The sequence below is a fragment of the Populus trichocarpa genome, chromosome 1 (genome assembly GCF_000002775.5).
Source record: "Populus trichocarpa isolate Nisqually-1 chromosome 1, P.trichocarpa_v4.1, whole genome shotgun sequence".
NCBI classification, from domain to species: Eukaryota; Viridiplantae; Streptophyta; class Magnoliopsida; order Malpighiales; family Salicaceae; genus Populus; species Populus trichocarpa.
Genome location: NC_037285.2, coordinates 44,711,530 through 44,738,881, shown reverse-complemented (window position 1 = coordinate 44,738,881; position 27,352 = coordinate 44,711,530). Strand labels below are relative to the sequence as shown.

General features: G+C 31.5%; 2 protein-coding genes across 3 annotated transcripts; one reads left to right on the top strand and one right to left on the bottom strand.

Annotated features, from left to right (window-relative positions):
* Positions 1-11,805: 11,805 nt before the first annotated feature.
* LOC18095920 (protein disulfide-isomerase 5-4) lies at positions 11,806-18,406 on the top strand. 2 transcript variants are annotated; one of them, XM_006370585.3, is made up of 15 exons: positions 11,807-12,011; positions 12,157-12,247; positions 12,330-12,424; positions 13,145-13,202; positions 13,811-13,995; positions 14,111-14,168; positions 14,644-14,684; positions 14,815-14,889; positions 15,225-15,281; positions 16,347-16,413; positions 16,510-16,656; positions 16,914-17,135; positions 17,718-17,879; positions 18,017-18,094; positions 18,183-18,406. In XM_006370585.3, exons 1-15 carry the CDS (start codon positions 11,971-11,973, stop codon positions 18,258-18,260), a joined length of 1,455 nt encoding a protein of 484 aa, XP_006370647.1. In that variant the 5' UTR covers positions 11,807-11,970; the 3' UTR covers positions 18,261-18,406. The 2 variants fall into 2 exon arrangements, with proteins under 2 accessions (XP_024446076.1, XP_006370647.1); XM_024590308.2 differs by lacking the exon at positions 13,145-13,202 and having other exon boundaries at positions 11,806-12,011; positions 13,816-13,995.
* Positions 18,407-18,770: 364 nt separating this feature from the next.
* On the bottom strand, positions 18,771-19,861 carry LOC18095919 (early nodulin-like protein 3). The gene is made up of 2 exons (XM_006370584.3): positions 19,554-19,861; positions 18,771-19,437 (listed from the first exon to the last, which is right to left on the bottom strand). Exons 1-2 carry the CDS (start codon positions 19,759-19,761, stop codon positions 18,980-18,982), a joined length of 666 nt encoding a protein of 221 aa, XP_006370646.1. The 5' UTR covers positions 19,762-19,861; the 3' UTR covers positions 18,771-18,979.
* Between the last annotated feature and the right edge of the window lie 7,491 nt (positions 19,862-27,352).

The window sequence follows — 27,352 nt, the reverse complement described above, 5'->3', positions numbered from 1 at the left end:
TTTCTCCTTCCTTCTTCCTTATTTCTTCTCCCTTAAGCTTAATTAAGTCGAGGGTTTAGGGCTAGATGGGCTTCCTCATTCTTTTTCTTTTTTCCTTTATTTCCTTTTCTTATCTATTTTTCTTCCTCTAGGGATTGGTTGGGTCAAATGTGTGGGCCTGGTCGAGCCCTTTCTTCTCCTTTCTTTATTTTCCCCTTTCTTTATTTGGGCTCGGTTGGGCCGAGTACATGGGCCTGGTTAGGCCTTTCCTTCTCCTTCAATCTTTCATCTTTCCTATTCCCTTATCTCATTCTCTTCCTTTTCTTCCCCTCAAGCTTAATTGGGTCAAGTGTGTGGGCCTTAGGCCATTTTTTTCTCTTTCTTTCCTTTCATTTTCTTTTCCTCTCTCTTATTGAGCTTGGTTTGGCCAAAACACAGACTGAATTAGAGAGTTATTGAAGAATCAATTATTGAAATAGAGAAATGGGAGAGATTTTTCCTAGTGCGTGTATTACACGTGCTAGCATATGAACAAGACTAGCTCCTTAATGTGGTGTTGTGGCTTTGATGATGGTCTTCCTTGTTGTTGTTGAATTTGTTTCAGCGGGGCCTTCCTTCTAGTGTGACTCATATTGTTGATGAAGCTTGGTGGTGTTGTGATGACTTGTTCTTCTTTTCTTTTCTTTTTCCTCTATTTTTATCTCTTTTCTCCTCTGTTTCTATACAATGTTTGCTTCTCATTGCATTCCTTCTTTTTTTTTTTTTTTTCCATATCCATTGAGTTGTTTGACTTGGTTAGGAATGGGGTATTAGAGCATCTCCAATAGGAGATGCTATAGTAAAAAGCCAAATTGATAAAATGGCTTTTTGAATAATGTAAATATAGTTTTTTTGTTTATGTGTATTCCAATGGTAAAAAGCTATTTAGAAGAGCCAATTATATTTTAATATATTTTATATTAAACTAATTTTATATTATCTATAATATAATCATGATGTTATTAATTATATAATTAATATGAATAATTTATAAAATTAAATTTAAAATTAATAAACTAATATGAAAGTTAAAAGATATAATTTTAAGTTCAAATTTAGAACTTTTAAATTTAAAATTTATTTATATGAATATTTTTAATTTTCAGTTTTATATATTACTGTTAAAATTTTGATTTTTGAAAAGTAAATTCAAAATTCAAACTTTGAAAAAAACCGTAAACATTATAAATTTTTATTTTCAGATTTAAAAAAAAATCAAACTTTGAAAAAATAACCACCAATATTCAAATTTTGAAAAAAAAATAACCATCAACATTTCAAATTTTAAGATTTTGAATTTTGAAAAAATGACCGCCAACATTTCAAATTTTGAAAAAATAACCGTCAACATTCTAAGATTTCAAAATTTAGAAAAAAAATCCATCTATAAATATTCTCATATACCTACACTTTTTTCTCATCATTTTCTTCTCTCTAATATTTATTTTATTTTATTAAAATTCATCATGAATCATTCTAATTTTAATTTTTATGATGCTTTTGATTTTGATGATGACATTCTCATGTTCGCCTTTCAAGTTGCTACCGCAGTGGTTGCTGAAAAAGAATCGAATAATCAAGGGCGGAGAACAGAGTATCATGGCTCTATTCTTAGTAACAATATTGTCAATCATAATAGAAAGGAATGTGAGTTAAGGCTATATAATGATTATTTTGCGAAATTCACTGAAAGTCAATTTTGAAAAAGATTTAGGATGAGTCGTCTTTTTCTTCGGATCACAAATGCGGTGGAAGCTCACAATCCATATTTCAAACAAAGAACAAATACTCTTGGTGTTTTTTATTTATCTTGCCTTCAAAATGTAACTGCAACTCACAAGATACTTGTATATGGTATTCCTACAGATCTTACTAATGAATATTTTTGAATCAGGGAAAGCACTATGATAAAAATTCTTAGAGATTTGGTTTTTGTCAAAGCAATTGTAAAAGTTTTTGGTAATTAGTATCTAAGGGCACCGAACGAGACCGATATTGCTCGATTATTATCAACTAGAGAGCAGCGTGGATCTCTAGAGATGTTAGGGAGCATGACTGTATGTATTATAAATGGGAGAAATGTCCAACTGCATGTCATGGAATGTATATTGGTCATTGTCGTGAACCAACTATAACTCTAGAGGCGGTGGCTTCACAAGATCTTTGGATATGGCATGACTTTTTTGGAATGCCTGAATCACTAAATGATATTAATGTTCTTGATCGATCATCCATCTTCGCTGCACTTGCTGAAGGTCGTACTACTCCTGTCAATTATACAATCAATAGGCATGAATATACAATGAGATATTATTTAGCAGATGAGATTTATCCTAAGTGGCCAACCTTTGTTAAGACAATCCCAATGCCATTAAAGGCAAAGAGAAAATATTTTGCAAGTAAGTAAGAGTCTGCAAGAAAGGATGTGGAGTGGGCATTTGGGGTGCAACAATCTCGTTTTGAAATTGTACATGGACTTGTGCGATACTAGGATGAAGAAACGCTTGCAAATATTATGAAAGCTTGCATAATAATGCATAATATGATTATTAAGGATGAAGAAGCAATGAACATTGGATTTGACTGTGAACGTGAAGTCAATTCTTTTATATCAGTGTCATATGGTGAAATACCAGAACTACATGATTTTCTTCAAACTCATTATCGAATCAGCAATAGAGCAACTAGCTCTCAACTTCAAGAAGATTTGAATATTTGTGAGAACAATATGGTAACGAGTAGAATCATTAGATTTGAGCTTCTTATGTTATCATAATTTTCAAGTATTTTATGTTTTTTTTTCATTATGGTTGTTATCTTTTAAGTTAATTAATCTTACTTCTTATTGTTGTTGAGTGTTAGAAGAACTTGAAAAAAGTATTATGAATTGATATCAATTTTATAACAATATATTTAAAATAACTAAGAAATTTCTACATATTTAACTAAAAATACATTACATTAAACAATAAATCAATCAAGTTAATTAAAAATTAAAACCCCTCTTTTGCATAATTTCTAACTTTCTTTTTTGCAAATACACTACAGAAATTGGATCCAAATTAGAAATATCCATTTTCATAATTTGTTCTTCTTTTTAATCCTGTCCAATTCTTGTTTCTCTTGACTTTGTTGAAGCATCATAGCTTGTTGCTCTAACATAATTTTCTTGTCTCGTTTTTTTATCCTCAATTTCAACTAGAGTATCCTTGAATTGTTGTAAGAGATTTGTTATAGTTATCTCCCCAACTTTATCTTTTTCTTATCTACGTTTAAGTCGTTCCATCGCAGCCTTCTGACCAATTGGTCTATCTTGATAGATTAACGGTCCACTATCTTCTCCTAAACTAACAAAATCAGGGGTAGATGAAGCTGATGATGCCGGACTTGTATTGGCATGACTTTTTTTATTTCTTGTTTGACCTTTGATGTTGACTTGCACGCTTAAATTGCCATTTGAGTTCTTTTTTTAAGATAACCCAACAATATTCTAGTTGAAATCGTTTGGCAACACAGGAAGCATACATTTTCCGAGCATCATTAATATGGTTAAAAATTAGAGAAATTCAACAATGTTAAAATATGTGTTAAACAATTTAACATGGAAATGAATATTAAAATTACCTTTGATTCTTCGGTCATTCCACTTTGCTTACGATTTTCAATTTGAGTAACAAATCTAACAAATTTATCAATTTATCTATTTATTTCTTGTCATCTACTTGAGATGCTTATTTGGAAATGATTATTCAAGTTTCCTTCATTCTCTACAAAGTAAGCATGTACTTGAGCCCAAAATTGTTTTGTTTGTTGTTCAATCTTTGCTTGTATTTAACCATGTAGACACAAGTCAACAATCTTCCTCCGGTGAGAAGTTTTTACTTCTATGTGTTTTTTTTTATTGTATGGACATTTAAATTCGAGTATGTTAAGTCATCAATTAATTAATTAGAATCACTTGGTTTAGAGAGAATATCTTCTAACTCGCTTAAAAGAAGGTCGGTAAAGGAGTTTGGAAAATTTGAATCCATCTACATTAAAAAAAAAAAAACTCAAGTTAGAACCTCATAAGAGAGTGTAAGGGAAGCTCACATTCAATGTCTAGCAATTTTGTAGTTTCCATACATGTGAATTAATAATAAGTATTGCCTCATACTTATTCTAACATTAATCTGATCATACAACCATTAGAATTTGGTCATCTTTGAGAACTAAAAGAGGATTGATATACTGGTTTGGTTGCATTTTCAATAAAACAAAATATAATTGACCCCGAATTAAAACAGGCAATCAAGAATAAATTTAAGATATGTCACTCTATATTTTCATCAATACCAGCTACCACCATTACTTCCTCTCAATTTTTTCATAGACAACAACATATATGAAATTGTCTTCCTTAACCCCTATCAAAAGTATAAAATAACAAAGAAAGAAAGAAAGCAATCGTCGCAAATAACAAATTAACATAAGATGTTATTAATTAATCGGTTTATTTTTTCCTCTTCTTTTCCTCTTCTTTTTCTTTTTTCTTTTCTTTTTTCTTTTTTTATTTTTGTTTGGCCCAATTGAGCCCTGTTCATTTTCTCCTCCTTCGTATATCCGCCGGCTACTCTTTATTCCCTAACTCAATTCCCAAATTCCAATATGCTATTCAATGAATCCACACAAAGAAACAAAAAAAAGAAGAGTAAAGAACACTTCATATTCATGTGTGGAAACTTGGAGGCAGCAAACAAAACCACAGGGTCTTCTTTTGAACATATAGCAGGAGCCTTAATTTCGGAATCAGAAAAATCTCCCTCAAATCTCCAAGTCCCCATATGCCTTCTGATCATCAAACAAATACTTATCCTTACCTTTATTAAGTTTCAAAAGGCAATATTTCTACGAATATGAAATGTATTCAAGACATGAAGCACATGGTGATGGTATGGGACGCACGTGATATTCCACTCCACTATGCTTCCATTCATTAATAAAACATATATATATATATATATATATATATATATATATATATATATATATATATATATATATATATATATAAGTACTGCAATGCTCGAGTGGCTACCAGAACAAAAATAGTACAATCAAAGTCATTTCCATTATCCCTCCTGATGAAGGTACCAAATGACATTAGCCCCCACTTCATTTAAAGGTGTCCGTGAGGAAGGTTATTATTTTTTTAAAAGTATTTTTTATTTAAAGATATAAAAAAATAATAATTTTTTTATTTTAAAAAAATTATTTTTAATACCAGCACATTAAAATAATATAAAAATACTAAAAAATTATTAATTAAAAATTAAAAAAATAATTTTTTTAAAACACAAAAATAAACATATCCCAATATTATTTCATGTAATAATATCTTAATCGTCCTTGCATTTATACTTTTTCTACCTTTGTTCTTGTTTGCATCTTTCTTGGCAACTAGGAATGATTCTAAATAATAGATTTAGCATGTATTATATTTTTTAGTGTTTTTATATTATTTTTTATTTATATAATATGTATTAAAAAAAATATCATACCATAAAAAACAACAACGGTGGTGGTCGAAAGTGTTTTTTTTTTTCAAGTCATTTTTTATTTAAAGATGTAATAAATCAAAGATATCATACCATAAAAAAAACAACAAAATATATCTTAATTTTCAATCCAAATATATCTTAAAAAAACATGCAAAAATAGCAACACTAAATATGATATAATGTGAAGATATTTTTATCTCGTCGGCATCGTGGGAGGGTGTACTATGATACCACGACGTCAACATATTGAAAATTATTACAGAAATATATATTTTCAAGGTGGAAGACAAGAGCTTTGACTAGGGTGCTTTCGGCTGTTAAAACATGCACGAGAAAAGAGTTGGCATGTGAATTTTGCTCTTCGATTTTACCCCACCACAGAAACTCACTTTGATCTTCTTTCCTTCGCATGATGGAATGAAAACAAAACAAACAACGTGGGCCATGGCGTTGGTGTTATCCTTTAATGGCAGGGGCGACAAGACTGCTGACCAATCATGCTATGCAGGAATGCAACCTTTTGTTTTCTGGTTGGTTGTTGGGTGTTTGATGGTGCGGTAGATAATGTTTTTCAAAATGTGTTTTTGTTTAAAATGTATTATAATAATATTTTTAAAAAAATATATTATTAATATCAACTCATAAAAATATTTGAAAATATTAAAAAATATTAATTTGAAAAAAAAATTAATTTTTTTTAAAAATATTTTTAAAACCTAAAAATAAATAGGCCTTAAATCAAGGAATGGGTGCGTCCTTTTGCACACCTATATGAGTGTATTTATTTGTTTTTGGTTTATTTTTTTTAAAATTATTTTTTTTAATTTAAAATTATTTTAATATGTTGATATTAAAAATAAATTTTAAAAATAAAAAAATATTTTAATATATTTTTAAATAAAAAATATTTTAAAAAACTACTGCTATTAAAATATCAGTAAATTATACCTTCCTAGAAGAACCTTCCTGTGTAAAACCTAACCTTACTAGTTTTTTTGAAAAGAAAAACCAACTTTGTACGAGTGAAACTAAACTTCTAATTAACACAAACAAAAATGATTTCTTAATTATAATTTTAATATTGTGGCAGTTTTGTTTTTCAAAATAATTTTTATTTAAAAAAATATCTAATTCAAAGTTTTTAAAAGTTTTTTTTATAATTTTGATCTACTTATGTCAATATATATATATTATTTTGATGTATTTTTCATTAAAAATCACTTTTGAAAAATACTTTATACCTAATTTTATATTTATAGAAATAGATTCTACATCAAAATCAAATCTATGTAAAGTAAATAGATTCTATATAATTTTTAATGCACATTAAATAAACATTGAGATTAAAGGTCATCAGATTGGCTACTTGCTTGTCTCAAAGAGGTAATCCGAACTCGGAACTTCTTAAACCCGTAATTATCATGTTAATGACTGCTTCTTTTTCCTGAACCAAGCATAATGATATTTACGTGCAAAATAAAAAATAAAAAATGTAAGGCCCAAAAATCAAGAGGGTCAAATACGGCAATTTAGATTTAAAGAAAACAATAAAGAAAGAAGGCTTAGGCCCAAATACAGCTCTGCAGTTTTTTCACTCTAGCCATTTTAATGGACATGTACATGAATGTCCCCACTCCCTAGTGTTTTTATTTTTGTACGGTATGTTTTTGTGTTTTAAAATATTTTTTTATTTTAAATTAATATTTTATTATTATTTTGATATACTGATATCAAAAATAATTTTTTTAAAATAAATAATATATTATTTTTATATATTTTTTAGTGAAAAACACTTTGAAAAGCAACCACAACCACAGTTCCAAACATGCTTAATTTATCCGCTTAAGTGAAAGCTATGTTTAAGATTAAATTTTATTTTATAAAAATATATTTTAATATTATATTAAATAATTTACAAAATAAAAAAAATAAAAGAAGAAAGGAATATAATTTTATTGATACGGTATGAAATTACCACAATAATTTAAAATAAAAAAAATTATATATAAATTAAACTGAAAAAAAAATATTTTTAATAAATAAAACAAAAGAGCACAAGTATCAAACAAAATCAATCTACAAGAAATCTATGCAAAATAAGTTTTTAAATTCAGTGTCGGTGTCTTGCTTTTGAAGTGGCAAGCTTTGTTTTAAGAGGAAAAAAAAAGAGCTAAAGCTCTTCCTTTCAAGGTCAAGCACATGTGGGATCCCAAGAACAGGTAAAAGATGGTGCAGATCTGAAAACATTAGCTGAAGATCATTCGGAACAGATCCCGTATCAACAGCGAGTGATTACATTTTGTTTTTGTATTTTAAAAATATTTAAAACAAAATTAATACTTTTAAAATTAATATATATTTTTTTATAATTTTATATAATTTTAAAAAATAATCATCACTGCACTTTCAAATTACTTTCTAATAACACAAATTATAAAGAATAAAAAGCACTAACCCTGAGAGGTATAGCTTAGTGTTCAGACCCTAGTTTTATCCCTAAATGTCATCAGTTCAAGTCTCACAAACCTCAGGGTCACTGGAGTTTAGAGACTTACATGGTCGTTAACTTCAAGGCCCGTAAGATTAGTCGAGGTGTGAGAAAGCTGGCCCGAACACCCACGTTAATAAAAAAAATGCTCATGAAAATATTTTAATGTGGACAAGAAATAAAAAAATAAGAGTGAATATATATCAGCATAAAAAATAATAAAAATTCTCTATTCAATTAATGTTTTTTAATTAATACTTTCTCATTTTTGTGTCTATTTATCTCCCGTACTGTAAATATCTAATAACAACAATTTAAAGTACTCTACATCAAAAATAAAAGCTTCAGTTTAGTGTAAGGTTTGTTTGTTTGCTGGAAAATAATTTTTTTTTTGGAAAGTGAATTCCGGGAAAGTAAATTTCAGGAAAGTGAATTATTTTCTTATGTTTAGTAATGTAATGGAAAATAAGTTAGAAAATATTTTCCAGTGTTTGGTTATGTCATAGAAAATAACTTATTAATGTTTTATTTTTCTCAAGTTTATTAAAATAATGAGGAACAAATTTTATAAATTAAAAAGTTGAATGAGAATAAAATTGAAAAAAAATATAATTTCATAAATTATCTCAAATAAAATAAATAATAATCAAAATAATAGAGATTAAATCTAAAAAAAATAAAAGATGAAGAAATTAAAATAATAATAATTAACATTTCATAAATTATTTCAAATAAAATAAGTAACATTCAAAAGAATGAGGATCAAATTTGATAGATAAAAAAATTTAATAAAAAAATAATAAGGAAAAAGCAAATAACAATTATAAAATGAGGACCAAAGTTAATATAAAAATTAAATTTTAAGAGATGAAGTTAAAAAATAAATATTCAAAACAAAATATATATATAGCAATCAAAAGTTTGAGGACCAAATTTGATATAATCAGCAAATAATATGACATTTCTAAATTTTTCACAACATCCGGAAAGTGTTTTTCGCCCAAATGTTTCAGGAAAACACTTTCCTGAAAACCAAGCCAAATTTTTCTTTGATTGGAAAGTGTTTTCCGTTGACCAACTTTTCTAATGACAAACAAATACAGGAAAGTTTGGAAAGTGGTTTTTCAAAAATCACTTTCCGGGAAACAAACATAGCCTAAAAAATAAAATGTCATCAAAGGCATAACAATTTTTGCTGGTTTAAAATTAAAGATTCTATAAAACCGGAAAAAAAAAAAGAAATCTTTTACATGATGATAGAAAAAAATATTATGTTTTTTCTAATCTTTCAGATGATATTTTGAATTTACATGCACATTTATCACATAGTTTATCTTTCCTTAAAAAAAAAATAGTTTGTAAGTTTTTTTTATATATAATCCTTGCAATATTAAAATGAAAGGTAGGGGTTGCCTTAAAAAAAATTAAAAAACAGTTACTTTCTATTTTAGTCCACGGTCCATCTACATTCCATGCTAGATCATCAATCACGCCAGACTATTTGGGAGTATGGTTGTGGTTGCTTTTTAAATAATTTTTCGTGCCAAAATGCATCAAAATGATGTTTTTTTATTTTTTAAAAATTATTTTTGACATCAGCGCTCAAAATGATTTGAAAACACTAAAAACATATTAATTTGAAGTAAATAAAAAAAAATTCAATTTTTTTCAAAAACGCTTTTAAAACGCACATTGTTATAACATAGTCCTATATGATTAACTTTTGAAACTAGAGGGACCATGCACATAATTATAAATCAGACTAAATATATGTTTGGTATTGCGGTGGAGTATACTTTTCAAAAGTATTTTTTTACTTAAAATATATTAAAATGATTTTTTTATATTTTTTTAATTGGATTATTCTTGTATGAAAAGTGGATTTCTAGAAATTAGATTATTTTTTTATATTTGGCAGTGTCATAAAAAATAGGTTAGAAAATATTTTTCAATATTGGGTACTTATGCTTATTAAAAAAAAAATTTAAAAAAATCTAATTTCATAAATTATTTCAAATAACATGAATAACAATAAAAAGAATGGAAACCAAATCTAATAGATAAAAAAAAATTAATTAAAAAAAATAAGAGAAAAACAAATAACTATTAAAAAGATAAAGACTCAAGTTAATATAAAAATCAAATTAAATTAAATTCTAAGAGACAAAATTTAAAAAAAATCAAAAAAAAATTCAAAAAAATATGGAAATAAAAAGATTGAGGACCAAATTTGATATAATCAACAAATAATAAGACACTTTTGAGTTTTTTTACAACTTTTAGAAAGTATATTCCTCTAGAATAAAAGAAAAACATTTTCCATAAACCAATATAAATTTTTCTTTGATTTAAAATTATTTTTTATCGAGTAATTTTTCTAATGGTAACCAAACATGGAAAAGTTTGAAAAGTAATTATTTTTCAAGATTTTAAACCTAATAGAATGGGTAAATAAATATATTAGAAGAGAAATAAAAATCAATTATTTTTTATTAAAAAATTATAACTTTTCATTACAAGGAATTCAGTTTGTAATGTTTCTTTCCCCTAAACAATGAATGTTTTCATAGCACTGATTTTTTGTTTTTCAAATGTATGACATATATTGTAAACTATAATTTTATGAAATTTGGTTGTTCATGAACGTGTGAAAAATATTAATTATATAATTAATATTGAATTTTTGTTATTAAAAAGATTTCAAACCTATGAAATATAAAACACAAAGCCTCTTTCTTTCAATTAAAAAGATACAAAGAGAAGGAGATTGGCCTAAAGCCATCCCTAACCATAGTTATTAAATCCGGACTGGCCCGGTGGGCCGATCCGGAACTCGACTGACCCGGGTACTGGACCGGTCTGGGTTTGTCAAAAGACTGATCAGTGCAACGATTCGGTCAAACTCGGTCGACCCGGCGGGTCAACCCTTGACCCGGGCGAGACCCGGTGTGTTTTTTTTTCAAATGTGGGATTTGAAATCCATTAGTATATATACTCTATGTTTCCAAGAAAAAAATTATGTCTTTTCAATGTGGGATAAAAAACTTTTTGGTTTAAATACTTCAAATTGAAAGGATAACATAATATCAACCTATTAGTATATATACTCTATGTTCCCAAGAAAAAAGTTATATTTTTTTTCAATGTGGGATTGGAAACTCATTAGTATATATACTCTATGTTTAAAAAAAAAACTATATTTTTTCAATGTGGGATTTGAAACCCATTAGTATATATACTCTATGTTCCCAAGAAAAAAATTATCTTTTTTCAATGTGGGATTTGAAACCCATTAGTATATATACTCTATGTTCACAAGAAAAAAACTATGTTTTTTCAATGTGGGATAAAATACTTTTTTGGTTTAAATACTTTAACTTAAAAGCTTATCATAATATCTTTTTAATATGGGATAAAAAAATTAATTATTTTTTTAAACTTCATTATTTACAATATGTATAGCCTATATTTACATGGATTTTTTCTTAATTTTTTCATATAAAATATTAAAACTTTAAATTTTTTTTTTAATTTTTTCGGGTTGACTCGAGTTGACCCATGAAACCGGGGACCCGACCCCTTGGCCAGGTCAACCCCCAGACCGGGTTTAATAACTATGTCCCTAACCCCGAAAAGCCACCAAAAGTAGGGTTTGTTTGTACATTGTTTTAGTATAGGGAGTAATCTAACTAACCACTTAAACTTGGAGGACTTCACGCGTACTCAGCCCTACAGAGTATACCTAGTTACGGTAACACTGTAACAGTAACCCCTCTCAAAAAAACGAAAAACACACCTAAACCAATTTGTTTTTTCTTAAAAAAAAAAAACAGATCTTAGCGCTCATTTCTTGTGATTTGAGTGCTTATATTATATTTTCCCTGATCTTCTGGATTTGTCTGCGAGTGATTGAAATCAGCAGTCATGGTTTCAACGAACAAGCTCAAATCCGTCGATTTTTACAGGTCCGATCGATCTCCATTTCTTCAAAGATTTCGCTTTATATTATGAATCTGGAAGCGTTAAATATCTATATCTATTTTTTATTTAGCTCATGAATGAGGTTTGTTAATGTAGTAAATAAAGTATGTGTATGTGTTGATTTTTCAGGAAAATTCCTAGAGATTTGACAGAGGCATCGTTATCAGGTGCAGGATTATCGATAGTAGCTGCCCTAGCTATGGTGTTTTTGTTTGGAATGGTATTTAGCTTCTTCTCTACCACTTTTTCAGTACTAAATACGCAGATTGCTGCTGCGTTTTAATGATTATTTTGATTTGCAGGAACTTAATAATTATTTAACTGTCAACACCTCTACATCTGTGATTGTTGACAATAGTTCTGATGGAGAGTTCTTACGTATTGATTTCAATCTTAGGTAATTTTATGTTTTTTATTTTTCATTATTTAAATCTTGCCCATGTTTCACTCTCTGCATAGGAATTCTTTCCATTGAATTAAAGTTGTTTGGATTGAGCATATGATTGTTTCATTTTAAGCTGAGGTCTAGAAGAGTATTATTATTTTGGGATTTACCCTCGTACAAATGCATACCAGGAGTTGCGTCGCTGCATTTGGTGCACAGTAGATAAACAGGATGAGTATCATTTCTTTGACCTATGGTGAAGATGTTTTTTGTTTTTCGATAAGTAGAGGGGAGTTGGTATTATGTACATAGCTGATTGCAGTGTCCGGACATGGTGATACCTAGTTAATGTAGTGTTTAGCTTTTGGGATTTTGTCAGGATTTGTGATGTTAGGCTGCAGTTGTTGTTCAAGTGGCAATTTTTTTTTCAACTTCTTTTGTTTCAGTTTCATCTAAGAGGTCTGGTTTTATATTGCCCCTCATGTGCTTAACTTTGAACTTGACCTATAGGTGTGAACCTAGTTTCGACTGTCAATCTGTTTTTGTTTCCTCTTCAAAGCTTTTAGGTTTGTGGCTGATTTTTTTCGCTGTAATGCTTTTGTTTCCTCGTCAAAGCTTCAAACCTCTAATGATGCTGTAATGCTTTTCCTATGTAAAGTTCTTGGCTTTACATAAGTAACTGTTAATCTTGTATTAAACTAGCTGACAGATAAATTTTCTTTTTAATTGTAGCTTTCCTTCACTCTCATGTGAATTTGCATCGGTTGACGTGAGTGATGTGTTAGGAACTGTAAGTTTTTTCTATCTATTGTTGTGTTTCTTCAATTCAGTTTTATGAAAATGATTATTTATGTTTTTTAAAAGGCTTTTTTATAAATTATTTTTCATTTTGTGAAAGTGACTTGGGTGTTGACAGGTGATAGCTGCCCAAGACTTGAGAAATTATGGTTCTCTAAGTTTTTAGATTGGTGATAAGCTGGAAATAAAAAAAAAAAAAAAACAGAAGTAGGTGCCTTTGGTTTAGTAGGATTTCATTGAAAAGTAAAATAAATTGACCAAGATGTCCACAAAGCTATCCTCACATGTGAGTGGAATCATGGAAATTTCTAGAGATAATAATTGTTATTCCTCTTGTACTGCAAGATAAATTAGAATGCCATTTTTGCTTTGCCTTATCTTTTTTTTCTTCTATTTAGGGTGCAGGTGCAATTTTCTTCTCGACAATTTTCCCATATTTTTTTAAGTTTGATGTTCACTGCATGCTTGCATTGTACAATATGGTGAAATATCCTTGAAATTATTGAGCTTGGTGTGCGCCCTTGTGGTTCATGATCCCTGCTGCCAATTTATTTTCTGAACACATTATTCTGGACTAAAAGTTTTTATTCTTTTTTCCAGAACAGGTTGAATATAACAAAAACAATCCGCAAATTCTCAATTGATCATGATTTGAAGCCCACTGGATCTGAGTTTCACTCTGGACCAGTTTTGCATCACATCAATCATGGAGATGAAGTTCATGAAGAAGGCAGTGAAGGTTCTGTATCACTCAAAGCTCATAATTTTGATCAATACACGCATCAGTAAGTTGCTGAATTTCAATTTACAGATGTTTGTTAGGTTCTGAATTTGGAAGATTTTCTTGTAGTGATTTTAGCGATACCTTTGTTTGACTTATATGGAGTACTTTCTTCTCAGGTATCCAATTTTAGTTGTCAATTTTTATGCTCCTTGGTGCTACTGGAGTAATCGCCTGGTAATTTTACAATGTCCATTTATTGCTTAAAGTTTAGTTTGAATATTGGGATAGAAGACCATTTAGGGTGTCAGATTAATAGATTGCACATCTTTTATGATTTTTGCAATGATACAGCTTCTGAACCTAATTTTTACAAGCAATACACTGCATATTTAGGTCTAGGTGTATTTGAAATTGTCCAATGAGCAATGTCATGTGATCTTAGTGTCAGGAGACTGCTCTTTGATGTTACTGAGAGATAGGAACTTATAGATTCATGATAATAAGCTCATACTCTGGGCGTTTTGTGACTTTAAATGTCTTGATAAAATCATCTAAGGGTTTCAAATTTTTTGTCTTATTGTTTGTTGTTGAATAACTACTCAGTTATACTTGGCAAAATCAAATTGAACCCATCCTGCATAAATACAATGATGACTGGTGGGCTCAGTGTTTTGCTTTCTTCTTTGCTGACTATTTTCTCTTGTTTCAGAAACCTTCATGGGAAAAGGCAGCTAAAATAATAAGAGAAAGGTGTTTTTCTTTCCTACTTTTACATTTTTTTTCTCCCTGAAAATATAGACAGAGCCTTCATTTGAAGTAAATTGTTCCTTGATTTGGCATCATGTTATTTAATTCCCACAATGTACATACATTTTATCAGGTATGATCCAGAAATAGATGGGCGGATTCTGTTGGCTAAGGTTGACTGCACTGAAGAAGGTGATCTGTGTAGGAGGTATTTTCTAGATCAATGTTTCCTGACTTGTAATTTGATTTCCGTTGGTGAGACAAAGTGGTAATGGGTTTAGCATTTGGGGATAGCATTTCTATTCTGATAATGTAGCTAATAGATTTTGAAATTCATGATGCACTTCTAGTTTAGTGTGTACGAAAAACGCTGCATTGTTGTAATGTGTTGAAAGATTTCTTCCAACTCAATATTAATTACTGTCTGTTTAGCTTCCCTGTAGTTCATGGGGTTGTTTCTCCTTTCTCTTTTACCCTTGTTGTAGGGTTTAGTTTCCTAAGTTGATTGTTTCTTAATGTAAGTATTTTTCCATGAATTTTCAGGAATCACATACAAGGGTATCCATCAATTCGTATTTTCCGTAAAGGAAGTGATCTTCGGTAATATATTTTCATCTATACTCTTTGTATGCTGTTGATGATTATCTTTCACTTATGTTGGATGTTTTCTTGGTGCATTTTTATTTTTAAGGCAATTGGAATGCATATTTGCTCTTTAAATTTACCATTTGAGGTAAATCTATTTTTGTAAACTTCCGTACTCTCTTCTGTTTATTTAGGAGACTTTCTTTCTTTCTTTCTTTTTTGTAAGGAAAAATGGATTTAAAATGTGGAAACAAGGGCTGGCTTCTTTATGGACATGAGTATATGCAAGAAGCTAAACAAACTAAAATCATTAAAATTGACAAAACCCTGGAAAGAAATATGAATAAAAAATCGAAAGGTGCACAAGACAAGAAATGATGATGACCTATCTCTTTAGCAAGCATATAGATATCTTGAGATTTTGAGATGCTTTGATACAGTCTTAGATATGAGATTGACTTGTAATCATTTGAAGATTGTCTAATTTGTTTGGTCTTCCTTGGTTTTCAAAAGTGAATGTGAGGCGGAAATAATTAGGTAGACTGAGCCTCGAAGTGGTGTGTATTGCATTCGAATTAACTTTTTTTGTTTTGTTGGGTACAACATCTGTACATGTAAATTTAATTATCTACTATCCTTGACATAGTTTTTGATACCCTGTTTTGAAGTCTTCCCTCAATTTCATATACTTGGTGGCCAACACCAATTCCTTCGTAAAATTTAACCTTCTTCTTTAAATCAGTCAAGTTGAAATTTCCTAATCAAGTTCTGCTATGTCCAAAATGCAACACTATAAAGATTGTCATATATAAGCTAAGAAACAAAATATCAGAACAAAAATGGAGGGTGGAAGGAATATACTCCTTTTTGTAGTTTCAGGTCCCCCTAACATTCTCAATCTTCACAGCATTTTTTAACACCTAAGAAAAGGCTACTTACAGCAATAGATGTCAACTTCTGCTTTGATTTATTGCTGAATACAACGTTTTTGTGTCCTATCCTTTTCCCTTCTTTAATATCTGGCTTTGTATTACTGCTTTGTTGGCCAACTTTGGTATCGGGCATTTTCAACTGTCACAGGGATGACCATGGACACCATGACCATGAATCTTATTATGGAGATCGAGATACAGACAGCCTGGTTAAGGTATGAACACTTCTCTTTTTCCTATTTTAATGTGCAAACTTGGGCTGTTCATGATAATTGATGCAAACCTGGCATGCTTTCTATTATCCCTTGCAGACAATGGAAGGTTTGGTTGCACCTATTGCAATGGAATCTCAAAGGCATGCTTTGGAGCATAAACCTGAAAATGCAACAGAGCATGTTAAAAGACCAGCTCCTTCAGCCGGAGGATGTAGAATTGAAGGATATGTGCGTGTAAAGAAGGTAAACCTCCCATTCTGCATGGAAATCAATGAGATAGACCCTATGGTTGCTTGTAGATATGCTGCATATTAGTTGATGATGGACATGATCAAAATTAGTAAACAAAATGACAGATCAATAGTCATTCAGCCATCCTCAGATTCTCACAATATTGTGGTCATTTTGTGGGTCTCTAAATTGATCCTAATAGGAAATATTTGGCATTACTTTTGGTAAGTTCAGTGGGTTTTAAAGTTGAGCTGTAATGTGCTCTGCAGGTTCCAGGCAACCTCGTGATCTCAGCTCGCTCAGGAGCCCATTCCTTTGATTCTGCTCAAATGAACTTGTCACATGTCATATCCCATTTCTCGTTTGGTATGAAGGTTTTGCCCAGGGTAATGAGTGACGTGAAGCGTTTGATACCTCACATTGGTCGAAGTCATGACAAGTTGAATGGCCGATCATTTATTAATCATCGTGATGTAGGGGCTAATGTCACTGTAAGTTGTCTCTTGCAAGTGGTCCTCTAGATTCATTATTTTATTTATTTCTGTAATGCTTACTGCATGCTTGGCCATAATCAATCAGCATTTCAATGTGCCTTAGTTTGACATCTCAACTACACCAACAACATTTACATGCATGGGGACAGGATGGGCATAGAATGTAGATTCCTAATTTTTCTTCATATGGATGCATGAATGTGCATGAATATACAATGGACCCACAATATGAAATTATTCATTTAGGATTTTGTCTTGGACCACAACCATTTTAAATGTACAAATGGTGAAGAGAATGCAGGTCCTAAGCAGGAGTTTTGTTGGGGTGAGCCAGTGATGGTTGATGGATTAAACGTGCTTGTTCTTTGTAATGTTAATCATGGTTGTTGCTATCAATATATGTTTAAAATAGGACATTGATTCTTTATGTTTGAGATAAATTCATTCTTGTTCCTGATCATAAAATCTTGAACCACCCATGTCCTGTGGGCTGATGAATGGATATAATTCTAGACAATGTGATAACCTTGCAATTTAAGGATATCTTAACATTCAATTTCTATAACATGGTAATTGCAGATAGAGCATTATCTCCAAGTTGTTAAAACTGAGGTGGTTACAAGAAGATCTTCAGCTGAGCACAAATTAATTGAGGAGTATGAATATACAGCTCATAGCAGTTTGGCACAGACTGTCTACATGCCAACTGCAAAATTCCATTTTGAGCTCTCTCCCATGCAGGTTCAGTAATAAATTAAAAAAAATTGATTCGTCTTTCTTTTTTATTATTATTGGACTGGAAGATTATTCGTTGTGTTTTCTCTGCTTTTGATCTCTCATTTGTTTCTGACACTTTTTTGTTGTACTTCTGATATCAGGTTTTGATCACTGAAAATCCCAAGTCTTTTTCGCATTTTATCACTAATGTCTGTGCCATAATCGGAGGTGTCTTCACGGTTCGTATTTAAATTTGCGTTTCTTTAGTCTTTTATCTCCAGCCACAAGTAGATGCAGTTTCTGATAGTTTTTCTCTTTCCATTTCAGGTGGCTGGTATATTGGATTCAATTTTGCACAACACATTTAGAATGATGAAAAAAGTAGAACTCGGCAAAAATTTTTGATAGGAAGATGAAATTTGATGTATAAATTCTGTTCTCATACTCCTTTTTATTTAGCAAGGATTTGATTAGAACAATTACTGTATTTACCTGGTTTTGAATTGTTATAAGCTATTCTAATTGCTAATACAAGAAATTTTCCATGGCTCTCTGCAACTCCAACCTAGGCTGTTTGACTGCTTGTTCATTTTTTCCCCCCTTCTAGTTGAGGAATAGATGCCCTTTGAAACAAGAGTCTGTTTCAATTGCATGTGTCCATGATCAAGCACAATGGATATTGGCCCTGCAACCCTCCTCCTCTTTCCTCACCGCCTCGTTGAAAATGGGAATCATGCGGCTTTTACAAGGAAGAAGTTTTGTTTTCCAGTGCGGGAACTGGGATATTGCAATTGCTCCAGGCTGGAAGTGCTCTGTTTACCACTGGTATGTGATGGGAGAAAAGATCAAAATTTTCCAAATTTCTTTCATCCACAGTGAAATTTTATTTATTTCGTTCTATACAATAATGTGACATGAAGTAATGAGCACACCATAAACTTTATCATCCGGAACAAATGAATGTTCAAACACCAATTACACCTTTGAAATACCCAGTTGAAATCACTGAGCTCAAGGCAAGAAAATCATAGAGAAAGCCAGGGGGATAAAAAGGGAAAAAAAAATGGAACAGGGTCAAAAAAAATAAAAATGGAAATCAAATACTTGTTCGGATAATTTTCCTCCTAAAACGATAAGATAAGAGATGAAGCAAAGAATGCTCCCATGGAACCAATGAAACTCACGAACAATGAAGAAGCTGAGTTTGGTGACACACCGGCGGGAGCTGGAGTTGGGTTTATGTCGGCTATTCCTGCGGGAGCGGGAGGAGTCTCAACACCGCTAGGTGTAGGAGCTGGGACCATGTCGGAGTAACCCAGAGATGGAGAAGGAGCTGCGGTGGTTTGGTTTGTGTTAGCAGAATGATTGCTTGATCTGTCTGCTAAAACGACCACCACCAGCTTCTCATTCTTGAGACAGTTATCTTTGTTTCCACTGATGAAGTAGTGATGTCCGGAATGGTTGAATGTGAAGACAGTCTTAGGGTCACTGAATGCTGCAATAGGATTCTTTGTGGTGCAATTTTCATAGTCCCCCTTGCTTACTTGAAGCACCGAGTCTTGGCTAGGATCATAAGCAAACACTGCAACAACCGAGAAGAAACAACTTCAGTTATCGTTAGAGATATGTTAACAAAATACTAAGATTTTGTACATGTTCTGTCGGAAGATGAAATCTTGGGACAAAAGGTCAACTTACAGAGGGAGTCTCCGATCCGAAATCGGGTACGTTCAGCCCAATCGTTGTAGTAGCTCTTCGAACTGGAACTGGTATTATCGGGCACGGTCCAACCTTTCGAACCTCCTCCGACTTGATATTGAAATGCATTGTTCTTCTGTATCAAGAGCAAGAAACACAAGAGCCCCAAAACATGAAAGACTTTGTTTTGGTAACTGATGTTGGCCATTGAAAAACAATAAATGAGATGTAGAGCAAGTGAAGTGTCTTTCACCCAAAATCTAAAATCTCAGTCTTAGATGAAGTTGAGCTGTGACAAGGATGGTGTTATGTTCGGGGTTTTTGTAGGCCAAGTTGCATGAACTTTACAAGCTGTGGCAGAGAAGCTTTTTTCTACTTTTTCATATTCTCATTTCTTGGGATTTCTTCGATGCCAATGCAAAGCATATATTTCACTCTTTTAAGCAGTGTTTAGCATAATACTTTACTTTGACTGTTATCAAGAATATTCATGACTTCTGCATTGGGTAAAGCTAATGACATCTAATACACTATTAACATGTCTGTTACCACTATAAGATATAATACTTTCATGAGTTCATCTTGAACCATTAACTTGCTTGATTAAGCTACTCTGATATGCTAGTTTCTTTTCTTCTTCTCAGGCACAGAAGAGCTCTGGATGGCTTGATTCCACTTGGAAATATAAAGTTCTCTCTGTTTATGTTTCAGAAATGGAATATCATACAGGTTGCATTTGAGCTGAGTTAGAAGTTTCTACTTGTCTCCTTCATCAATGGAAGACAACCAAAGTAATGTCATGCAGTTGTCTGCCAATTTTTTCTTTCGAATATTAACATGATAGATGATGTTAGTAACTAGTGTCTTTTTCAAATGATAGATAAAACTCCTGATGAATTTAAACATGCATGCTTTCACATGTTTATCAGGATGGACTACAGGAAAAAGGGGGCCATTCATGGTTCTGGTTGACAATTTCGAGGTATGAACTTTTCTTTGGTCAGAAGCCTGGGGTTTTGCAGTGTCCAGACTCAAAATATGACTGGTTTGATTATTTTAACAGATTTTTATTAGTATTTATATAAATGAGCTTTAATATAGGTATAGCAATCTTGGTAAATACAAGATTTTTAGATTTGATAATCATATTATATCTAAGAAAACATGAGTTAGATAAATATATTAATTTAAAATACTTGAATTTGATAATTTATCTAATCCAAGAAAACATCGGTCAAGTAAGTTTAGGTTTGGATTTGACATGGATTTGGAAATGATACCAGGTCCAAAACATTTTTTTTGAAATTAATTTTTCAACAACCATGAAATTCTAACAACTTTTTTTTAAATAGTTACAACTTTTCAATTCTTCAACAACTTTTTTTTATTTTTTAACTATTATAATAAATTTTTAATTTTTAATTTATTTTCTAGTAGCTGTTATATTTTAGCAGTATATATATACCTTGCACTCTTACAATTAAAAAAAATTAAAAAGATTACTGTAACTCTTTAGAGGAGGAATATGTTGGATGCTGGAATATAACTTTATGTTGAGAAAATATTCTTAAAGATAATGTTTACAAATGCCTCAGGTTTTAGTTTGTTTTTGTTTATTATATCTTCAATTTATACAACAGCCTATAAGCTGAGGTGTCATTACTGAAACGAAGATCTTCCTCTTTGGCACCTCCAGCATTAGGAAACAAGCTCATAACAGAAGAACATGATTTTAAAAGAGCACTTCATCATGTTCGAATCACATGCTTGATCTTCTGGCCTGTTGCTAGAACAGAAGAATCTGCCTTGTACAGAGCTCTTCAAGGCAAAAAAATTAGTATGAAAGGGATCGAGCTAGTTTGTTAATGCAGTAGCCAAATAGAACATGCAAAAATAGTCCACGGGAAATAGCAAACGGGAAGATTTGGTTAGAAGAAGCTATGAAGAAACTTGTAATTATAATAAGAATGACAGAAATCGACGTTGGTGGGATAGTGCCAAGCTAGAGGTAATTTCCGTGTCGTTGGGGGGGGGGGGGGGGGGGGGGGGGGGATGGGGGGGGGTTCTGAAGACAAAATGGGTGAGTTAGATAGGCCGATTACACATCTATAAGAGAAAACCATGTTAGCGCTATGCAGTGGTTTAGACTATTTTTTTTAATATAAAAAAATAAAAAGGTATTATTGATGTTATTTTTAGCAGTAAAAACATGAATTCATATTAGACACTATATTTTTTAGATATTAAGTTAGTGATATATTAGATGATATATTTTAAAAAATAATATTAAAACAATAATATATTATATACATCCAAGTGAATTTTGACTAACCTGTAAAATTCTTGATTTGGATGATGAGATTATGATAACCGAATAGAAAACAAATCGAAACAAATAAAAAAAATAAATTTTAAAAAAAACCAAGAAAAACGACTCGAAACAACCCGGATAAATCAAAGTTTAGAAGATTTTCATGAATGATACTAACTGAATGTAAATATACAAGATTTTTTTTTAAATCAACCCAATATATTTAGATTTAACTAGTAATATGCTCGTGTTATACTACAAGTTAGCTAATAGTATTTTGAATGCTATAACTAAATAGTTGAATTATGCATGTTTGAAGTGGTAGCACTATCATCTGTGGTGATTTGAGAGCTAGTATTTCTATAAAACATCAGGTAAAAGTTATAGCAGCTGTTATGTGCATCAAGCACACGTAGGAAGTGTCAATTTACATATTCAAAAAGACACAGAAGAAGATAATTGTTTTTATCTACAAAGAAAAGAATTGGAAGTGTTCTTAATTCTTTTACCGGATCCCTATTATACTATGCTTTAAAAGGTGTGAGAAAAATACTATATAAATATTAATTATAGACATAAACTCATTATACTTTGGACCACAGTATAGATAGAGTATTTGTACTGTAGATGACACTATAGCGTCATGGGGGTGTTGTCTTTTTTGTTTTTTAGTCAAAAAATATTGTTGGGTCTGGCTCCGCATCTAGATCCAAGGAAAAACACTGTGCATGTACTGTATACATAGAGTGTTTGCACTGTGAACTACACTGTAGACATATACTGTTTGCACTGTGAAGACACTACAACATCAAGGGGCATTGTTTTTGCTGTTTTTTAGTTAAAAAGTGTTGTTAGGTTTGACTTGGCCACCACCTAATGCTATTAGGCTTGGCTCCGTAACCAGACCCACGAATATTGGGTCTAGTTGGGCAGCCCTACCCAAGAATATTGGGTGTGGCTCTGCAAACATACATAAGTTTTCTTCCATAAGCTATTGAATCTGGTTGGGTAGCCGGACCCAATGCTATTGGGTTTTGCTGGGCTGTTGGACCCAAGTTTTCTTCTAAAAGTTGTTGGGTCTGGTTGGGTAGCCGGATCCAACACTATTGGGTTTTGCTGAGCAGTCAAACCCAAAGCTATTGAGCAGACCCATAATATCCAAAACATCAACCGACAACCACCAAAACAGATCCATAACAACTCACTCAGCAAACCAATCAAAACCATCCTGAACAATAACCAAAACACCCAAGTCATCGACAACCCGCTAAAAACCACCCTCCAACAACAACCTTTAACACCATTAATATCTATAATAATAGACATATCCCAACCCAAAACCACCCTCCAACAACATGCTTGATATCCATAATAATAGACCTATCCCAACCTGAAACCACCATTGATAATATACTTAGATTATCTTTGTTTTTGTGTTTAAAAAATATTTTGAAAATTTTTAATTTTTTTAAATTAATATTTTTTTAATGATTTTAGATATGTATTGATGTCAAAAATAAATTTTTTTAAAAAATATTACTTTAATGTATTTCCAAGAAAAAAAACATTTTTAAAAGCAACCACTATCATAATTTCAAACATTACTGCTTTTTTTTTCCTTACAAGATATCCTTGATAACATAAAATTAATAAAAATATATTTAGAAAACCAACTCACATCTCCATCTGCAGGGGCATATAAAGGATGTGTTGTTTGAGAGTGTGGTAGCGGTAGTTTTTCAAAATGTTTTTCGTTTTGAAATGCATCAAAATAATATTTTTTTTTATTTAAAAAAAATATTTTTGATATCGACATATCAAAATGATTTGAAAATACCAAATTGTTTTAATTTAAAGCAAAAATAAAATAAATTTTTAAATGTTTTTCTAAAATATTTTTAAAACATAAAAACAAACAGCAGCCCGAAATACACTCAACTTTTAAAGCTCCAACACCCCATCCGCACCTTAAACCCTAAATTCTGCAACTCAGAACACCTAAAAATAACACTATGGCCAAGTGGTGGCGAAGCCTGAGGATGGCAATCCAATCCCCCCAATAGCTTTGGGTCTTGTTACCGAGCCCGGCCTAATAACATGAGTTCGGTTACTTAGCCAAACCCAACAACTTTTGGAAGAAAACTTGGGTCCGACTACCCAATAGGACCTAATTGCGCTAGGTTCAATTGCCCAGCCAGACCCAACAGCTTTTGGAAGAAAACTTGGGTCTGGTTGCCCAGCCAGACCTAATAGCTTCTTGGCCGTTAGACCCAATGCTATTTTGGGTATGGCTTGACAACTAGACTCAATGCTATTGGATCTAGAATTGTTGTCACACCCAACACTCTTGGATCTGGCTTTGTCGCTAGACCCAAGGTTATTGGGTATGGCTTGGCCACCAGAATGCTCTTGGGTCTAGCTTGGCCACCAAACCTAATTCTATTGGGTCCGTCTTTACAGCCCGATCCAAGGCTATTTTGGGTCTGGCTTGGCCGCCAGACCCAATATTATTAGATCTGGCATTGCCGTCACACCTGAGACAGTTAAAATATTCTTTATACTCTTCATATTATTTTTATATTTTTTAAAAAATTAGTATTGACCCGTTACAGGGCGTGGGTCAATATGCCAGTTAAACGGAAAAAAAAGTTTTTTTTTCTTCAAATATCCATTGGACTACCTTCCTAAAGAGTTCAAGACATATACAGTCATCTTAACACTATCACACCGAGTTCAAATTAAAACAACTACAGTATCAAATAAGACATCACCAGTCAGTTAATGCATGTGATTTCTTAGAAAAAAATTATTAGTTAAATTTGTTTCTTTTTATTTGTATTTTTTTATTATGATGTTTTCATATTTTTTATATTTGAATAGAATTTGTTTTCTAGTTATCTTTTCTATTTAGTATTATTAGGGTTTTCTGAGTTTTTTGAAAAATAGAGACATAAAGAAATAAAATTAATTATTTTTAGAGTCTTCTTATATTTATAGTATTTTTAATCTTTAATATTTTAACTTATAATGAACTCTTTATCATTTGCTCATATATATATATATATATATATAGACCAACTAATTAATTTCTTATTTTTACTAGGGACATTCATGAATTCTCTATGATTCCAATGAGTGTAGAGTTGTTAGATCAGATTGGAGCTCTGTTTGCTATTTAAGATGAACAATAATGCAACTACAAGATAAACCATCAAAATTAAATATGGAGGAAATATCAATTATCATTAATCATAATTTAACAACCAAACAAGTATTATTATTAAAATAAAATAAAAAACACCAAAAGATAGTGAGAATTGCTTTATCATAAATCAAATAACAATTAAATCTATTACCTTTATTCTTCGAGGGTGGTTTTCTTGAATCAAATGTTAGGAACTTTGAACAAAGAAGTTAAGAACTGGAACACAAAACTGGGATGAATGAATACTTTATTATCAATGACTTTGGCTTTAAATAGCCATTTAATACACAATCTTAACATAAACGAAAAAGTAGCATTTTAGTATAAATAAAGCTAAGGAGATAACGGAAATATTGAATAAATCAAATACAAGTAGATATCCCTATAGACTAGGACTTTCCCTATAGATCAACATTATTCTAACAGACTCTAACAAAAAATCTACAGTGAAGTATTCTATAGGTAAACTCCTTTATTCCCTCCCTTAAACTAAATGCTATGAAGCATTAGTTTATACGATAACAGAAATTTCACATACTCCCATCAGTTTTCGAAGCTTCTGAAAAACTTCAAGCTTCAATGGTTTGGTCATTATATCTGTAATTTGATCTTGGCTTCCACAATGAACTAATTCAATTGTACCCACCTTGGTAAGATTTCTTAAGAAATGAAACCTCACATCAATATATTTATTGCGGCCATGCATAACTGGATTTTTAGACAATTTAATAGTTGAACTATTGTCACACATTATGGTTGTACAACCTTTATAAGAATGTCTCAGCTCCTTTAAAATTCTCTTCATCCAGACTCCTTGACAAGCACAGACTGCAACTGCCACAAACTCAGCTTCTGTGGTTAATAGAGTCACAATAGACTGTTTTTTTGAACACCATGAAACAACACTTGAACCCATTAAAAAAGCGTAACCAGATGTACTCTTCTTGTCTTCCATGTCTCCAGCATAATCGCTATCCGTGAATGCCAATAGCTCTCTATCTCCTCCTTTCTTATAATGAATTCCATAGTTCATAGTCCCTTTTAAGTATTGAAGTGCTCTCTTAGCTACCTGTAGATGAATCTCCATTGGTTTTGTCATATATCTACTTATGAGACAAGTAACAAATATCTTGTCGGGTCTTATCGCAGTAAGATACATTAAGCTACCCACCAGCTGCTTGTAATACGTTTCATCAACAGAGTTTCCATTTCCATCTCTGCTTATTTTGAAACCTGGAACTATTGGACTTCTTACTGAATTACTTTCCATCATACCAAACACTTTCAAAACCTCCAATGCATACTTCCTTTGACATATATAAATGCCATCAGAATTTTATAGTACCTTTATTCCAAGAAAAAACCTTATTTTTCCCAAGTCAGACATATCAAACTCTCTTAACATAAAACTTTTAAATTCAGACATCATAACTTCATCATTACCAGTAAAAATTAAATCATCAACGTAAACACTTACAATGATAATTCTTCCTTCTCTGCTTCTCTTTGTAAACAATGTCTGCTCACTATCGCACCTCTAAAATCCTTCACTAATGAAATGTGCTTCGATTCGACTAAACCAAGCTCGTGGAGCTTGTTTTAATCCATACAGTGCTTTGTGTAACTTGTAAACTAGATGCTCACTACCCTTCTTTTCATATCCTCTTGGCTACTCCATATAAACATATTCACTTAGCTCACCATGAAAAAAAGCCGACTTGACATCCATTTGAGAAATAATCCAATTCTTATGTGCAGCTAGAGCAATAATCATCCGTACTGTATCCATCATTGCCACTGGTGCAAAAACTTCTGTATAGTCTACTCCATACTTCTGAGAATACCCTTTAGCCATCAAACGAGCCTTGTACTTATCAATCTTTCCATGCTCAGTGTATTTAGTTTTGTAAACCCACTTCACTCCTATTCTTTTTGCTTCAGCTGGTAGCTCAGTGAGTGTCCATGTTTTGTTCTTTTTAATAGATTCAATTTCGCTATCCATGGCCAATCTCCAATTTGTACTCTTCATAGCTTCCTAAAAAAATAAAGGATATGTTGACACTACTAATGCCATATGAACTTCATCCTCATATAGTCCTTCACCACTAACATAATCTCCTATCCATGTAGGAGGTTGCCTCTCACGTGATTTTCGTATCTCCCTCACTCTCTCTTCACCCTTATTAGAATTATCTTCCTCTTCTCTAACTCCCGTATCACAAATCTCTTCATCAACTCCATCAGCTCTATCAGTATCTTCTCCATTTTTATTTTCACTCACCC

Excerpts from the sequence above, each read along its gene's own strand:
- LOC18095920 (XM_006370585.3), top strand. The coding sequence starts at position 11,971 with ATGGTTTCAACGAACAAGCTCAAATCCGTCGATTTTTACAG. Across the intron at positions 13,203-13,810 it reads TGAGTGATGTGTTAGGAACT|AACAGGTTGAATATAACAAA; the intron begins GTAAGTTTTTTC and ends TCTTTTTTCCAG. Across the intron at positions 13,996-14,110 it reads TTTGATCAATACACGCATCA|GTATCCAATTTTAGTTGTCA; the intron begins GTAAGTTGCTGA and ends CTTTCTTCTCAG.
- LOC18095919 (XM_006370584.3), bottom strand. The coding sequence starts at position 19,761 with ATGGCCAACATCAGTTACCAAAACAAAGTCTTTCATGTTTTGGGGCTC. Across the intron at positions 19,438-19,553 it reads TCGGATCGGAGACTCCCTCT|TGTTTGCTTATGATCCTAGC; the intron begins GTAAGTTGACCT and ends CGGTTGTTGCAG.